Below are 4,625 nucleotides of genomic sequence, written 5' to 3' on the forward strand. Positions count from 1 at the left end.
ACGAGCGCTCCGGAGAGAGAGGACGGGGTCCTTTCGCCAACGGCAACCCGGAAGTCGCCTATTCAGACAACACGGATGTTCTCTACACTTTCGTAGCTCGTGGGAGCGCCCGGAAAGGGCACCCGCGCATGCGCCAAGGAGCCTCCCCGGCGACAGGAGACGATGTGAGTATGCGGGCGGCCGCCTCGCCCTCCTCGACCGTTTCGGGTCGCGTTTCTTCGGCCCGGGTGCTAACCGCGCTTTGTCTCCTTCCCCCCCCCCGGCAGGGCGAAGGTCACCTTCAAGGTCACGCTCACCTCCGACCCGCGGCTGCCTTACAAAGTGTGAGTCTTGCCCTGGCCGAAGCACGGCAGTGGCTCTGCCTAGGGCGCATGCGCGGGCCCGTGTGACACGTCTCCCCTAGGAGGGAGTGCGGTGGGGTGGAGGGGAGGGGGGGGCAGCACGGTGACGTCACGTCCGGTTTTGAATTGCCAGGCAACGCCCTAGGAAAAGGGTCCCAGGAGCCGGTGGAGGGCAGGGTGGTTTTGATTTAAATCCCATTTAAAGTAAATAAAAAATGGGATTATTTTTACGATTTAAATATCGAACTTTTTAAATGACTTAAATATTAACGTCGGATTTTTTAAAATTTAAATTGATTTTTTTTTCTTTAAGCCTTGGTTTTTATCCCCTGGGTGGAAGGGCTGGAAAATCTCTCTGAGCATTAAAACAGCTGCAGGAGTGTCCCTTCTGGGCTCAGTCCCTCTCCTGCCCCGAAAGAAGATCCTCGTCAGCAACTTCTGGGGTGTCCAGCCCCGCACTTTCAGAGGCATCATCCCCTAAATCAAAACTTCCTCTTCTGGTGTTTGGTACAAGAAATCGACGTGGCTGCCTCTTCCCTCGGGGTGCTCTTGGATTGCAGCCACCCCCACCTCACTGCCCAGGCAGCAAAGGAGCTGCCCCCCCCCCCCCCCAAAAGTAGCCTTCTCAAGCTGTCCAAAGCAAACTGGGAAACTAAAGCCATGGCGTGACACCGCAGTCCTCCCTCAGCCACAACATGTTTAAAGTGATCTCTGGTTCATTTTAAGAGGTTTTTCCTACTATTCCAGTGTGGGGAGGGGAGGCGGGACCATGGCTGAATTTCACACGGCCTGTGATGCTTTGCAAATGTCATGCACTTGACTTGCAGCAGTAATGCAGCCAGAATCACCTCCTTTCCTGAAGCGCTGAGGAGCATGGCTTGACCACTTCAGGCTTCAACGGAGTTGGTTCCTGGTTGGCATTGGATGAGGCTGCCTTTTATTTTTAATGGCACGTAAGTGGGACGGGTCATGAAGAAGGGCAAACACTAGTCCTCTGTAGGTCAATGTTTTAGGCTTAGTGCTATCTTTGTAGAATGTGTTAAGAGAAAGCTAGTAATTCATGGCGACATGGTCACATTTCTTTCTGTTAGGGAACTAATGCTTTAATTGTGATTTCCTGTAGATTAAGTGTCCCTGAGAGTACACCTTTCACTGCTGTCTTGAAATTTGCTGCAGAAGAAGTGAGTTTTATTTCCAAACGCTATACCCATGATTGCATTTGTTCACCTAAAATATGTAATGTTTTTTTTCTAGGTAGAAATTTGTTTTCTAAGAAAAGCAGAATCATACTGATAGTCTTTTTGTATAAGGCATACTGGGAGAAGGACTGCTCAGATATTGTGGTTTTTTTTAAAATATTGTTTTATGCTTTTCCCCCCGTAGTTCAAAGTCCCTGCAGCTACAAGTGCCATCATAACAAATGGTGAGTGTCTTTGGTACCATAACTTAATAAATCCTGAGCCAGATTAAAAGGTAGGGGGTCAGGCATTTGCTGAGCATCTCCCTCCCTGCCCTCCATTCTAGATGTACCAGCAGCAGGTACATCAAAATATCACCAGCATTTTAAGCCTCTGTGAAGGCAACAGCCAGGAGTAGAAAGCAGCTGGCTAATCATAGCATTGCCTTTGGCTTCCCTTTTTCTGGAGAGATTCAGATGGCTGAGAAGGAAGAAATCCTCCATCAGTTTTGGAGCTTTCCGTTTATCAGAGCTTCATTAAGAAGGAAAGGAAGATGGCTCCAAGGGCTTGCCACACCTCCAAGTCAGTAGTTGATTCATTGGCTTGGCGTGGTTTAAAGCAAAAAGGTTACAAGAGCGATGTTTGGCTGTTACTGGGTACAAGATGTAAAAAGCTGCCTGAAAGGTTTAGCAGCAAGGAGCATGATCCAGAAACTTGGCTGGTCCTTGCTGTTAATGGAACCACAGAGGGCCGTGCTCCTTTGTACATATCACAGGAGTTAAGGAGAGAGGCTCCCTGTGGATATTGTTTAGGCTTTCTGTAGTTAACAGTTGACTTCTCTGAGACAGCTTCAGGCACACTGATCAGTGAGGGGAAAGGTTAATCAAAATTTCTGTGTGTGAATTAACTTGCTTATGTTTCCCCCTAGATGGAATAGGAATAAATCCTGCACAGACAGCAGGTAAGTAAGGACAGAGGTTTTAGTACAATATTATTGAAAGAACGTTTGCTACAGATCACCTACAAACAGCTCAAGGTGAAATCCTGATTTATGTTAATCTGTTACCACAGTAAGAAATAACAGGTTTTGCCATCTTGTAACATTTGTAAAGGGCTTCGTGGTGGCATTGTTAAAGCTGCCTCTCCCAACTTCCTTTAGGAGGGCAAGCTCAGGCACTTCATCGGTTTGCTTTCCCAGAAAGCCTCTTAAGTGTATCTGCATGTTTTCAGTCCACCGCTCTGCTGGATGAGAGAATGTCCAGAGGGCCCTAATAGAGGGAATGAGTGTTAATGTGTTTTTTCTTCTGTGGCCCTTCAGACCAAAGGAGATTTCTTCCCCAATTGTCAGGTACTCTAAAGTCTTATGAACCTTTTTGCCTTAAAAAAGTAAGCACAATCCCCCTAGTGTTGTGTATGTATACTCTTAGGTAACAATGTCCCCTTTTCTCTTGCTAGGAAATGTTTTCCTGAAGCATGGTTCAGAATTACGGCTTATTCCCAGAGATCGTGTTGGGAGATGCTGACATGCATGGAGTCAACGTGGAACTAGATAACCGTAAATAGCAGACAAAAAGAACTGTAAGCTTCTTCACCTACAGCCATCACCCCCATTGCAGAGTGCCCTGCATTTATTTATTTCTTTATGAAATCCTTATCTGCTACCGGTCACACCAAGAAAAAACATTGCCTTCAGACAGGCTGGAGTTCCTTGTCAAAGAAGATGTGAAGGGAGTCCATTGCTAACATACTGTTTGCTCCCATTCAAGTGTGGAACCTTTGGTTGGTGCGCAAAGCTCCCCTTTTCACTTAGATGGAGCAAATGCTAGTGCCCCATCCATGGGGTTTTTGTGTGGAGCTTTATCTTCTGTCGCAGTGAATAAGGAAACCTGCCTATGTGCTCTCCCTGCATGTTTGTACTCATCGTGTGTAGATTAGATCCAAGTCTAACGCAAGACAATTTGATCATGCGTTTAAGAATGTATGTTATCTACTTGTGATGAAAAAAAACCAGCAGTTTTATAATTGTGTTCATCACATGACAGTTCTGAGTTTGATATATTTCAGTTCACACTTTTTGGGGACATGCAGCTGTATTAGGAATTCCGTACTACATTCCAAAAATATTCATTTGAAGACTGTACAGTTTATGTATGGAGAAATGTTGCAAGTGGTGTCTGCATCTTAATCATGCCAGTCTTGGCCCACAGAAATCATAGGTGTGTGCTTTTTCAGATGGCATGCATTTTTAACAAGGAATACATTTAACTTTGTATTTTTGAGGTCACCAGGTCTGATAATACAAAGCTAGAAGTCTGTTTATTGATGCCTTAAGAGAGCAGATAGAAGGAAGGAAGATCTATAGGAATGGATTTGGAAACAAGAGTGTATGTAAATCCCAGAAGTATTATGGGCCAAACTCATTTGCACCCATCATTAAATCTGGGTGTGCTGAGCTCAGATTCTTTCTATCACTGGTTTCATTTCTCTACCTAAACTTACAAAGTTGTGTGTAAAACCCAGCGTCAGTCTGGTAAAAGCATGCGGCCAATCCTCAGTCTCTCTGATTCCTGTCATCAAGGAAAGACTGTGGCACAATGGAACTTCTAGTGCTAACAGGAATGGTGTTGAACTACTCACCTGTATTTTTGGAGCCAAATAAACATGTCCAGCACTGAAGATTCCTGAAAAGTCGTGTCTGTACTCTTGTCTGGTTTAGCTGTCAGTTCATAAACTGAGGCATTACCATCCAGATCCACCACCAAGAGACACAAGAATTGAATTAAGAAATCTCTGGTCAAAGTGAAGAGTGCTTTTTGCACCATGGGAAGATGGCACCAAGAATGATCCGTCGGCTATAATGCGGCTTCTCCATTCCGGCAACACCTCAGTCCATGACCCTTTCAGCTCCTAAGCACAGCCTTTAACAACACTCATCTAGAAAAAAGGCCTTTCCTGTCTTGTATATCCTACTGTTCTGAAATTAAGGCTTCTTAGGGCTCCCACCAGAGAAATATTACCATCCTCGCACCGGGAGTCAAATACTTCCCCACCTTTAAAAACTTCCCAGAAAAAAGAAACCCCGACACAAACTCCACAAAAGAGCACA

At 45.4% G+C, this 4,625-nt stretch overlaps 1 protein-coding gene across 1 annotated transcript; it reads left to right on the forward strand.

The window, feature by feature from the left end:
- Positions 1-26: 26 nt before the first annotated feature.
- UFM1 (ubiquitin fold modifier 1) lies at positions 27-4,207 on the forward strand. The gene is made up of 6 exons (XM_020780118.3): positions 27-164; positions 267-323; positions 1,465-1,522; positions 1,725-1,764; positions 2,448-2,480; positions 2,975-4,207. Coding segments are annotated over exons 1-6 (258 nt in total). The 5' UTR covers positions 27-162; the 3' UTR covers positions 3,043-4,207.
- Positions 4,208-4,625: the final 418 nt, after the last annotated feature.

The sequence above is a fragment of the Pogona vitticeps genome, chromosome 8, assembly GCF_051106095.1.
Source record: "Pogona vitticeps strain Pit_001003342236 chromosome 8, PviZW2.1, whole genome shotgun sequence".
Taxonomy (NCBI): domain Eukaryota; kingdom Metazoa; phylum Chordata; class Lepidosauria; order Squamata; family Agamidae; genus Pogona; species Pogona vitticeps.

Bases quoted from the DNA above. Each gene is read 5' to 3' on its own strand.
- UFM1 (XM_020780118.3), top strand. The intron at 1,523-1,724 runs GTGAGTTTTATT...TTCCCCCCGTAG, and splicing joins TGAAATTTGCTGCAGAAGAA to TTCAAAGTCCCTGCAGCTAC. The intron at 1,765-2,447 runs GTGAGTGTCTTT...GTTTCCCCCTAG, and splicing joins AAGTGCCATCATAACAAATG to ATGGAATAGGAATAAATCCT.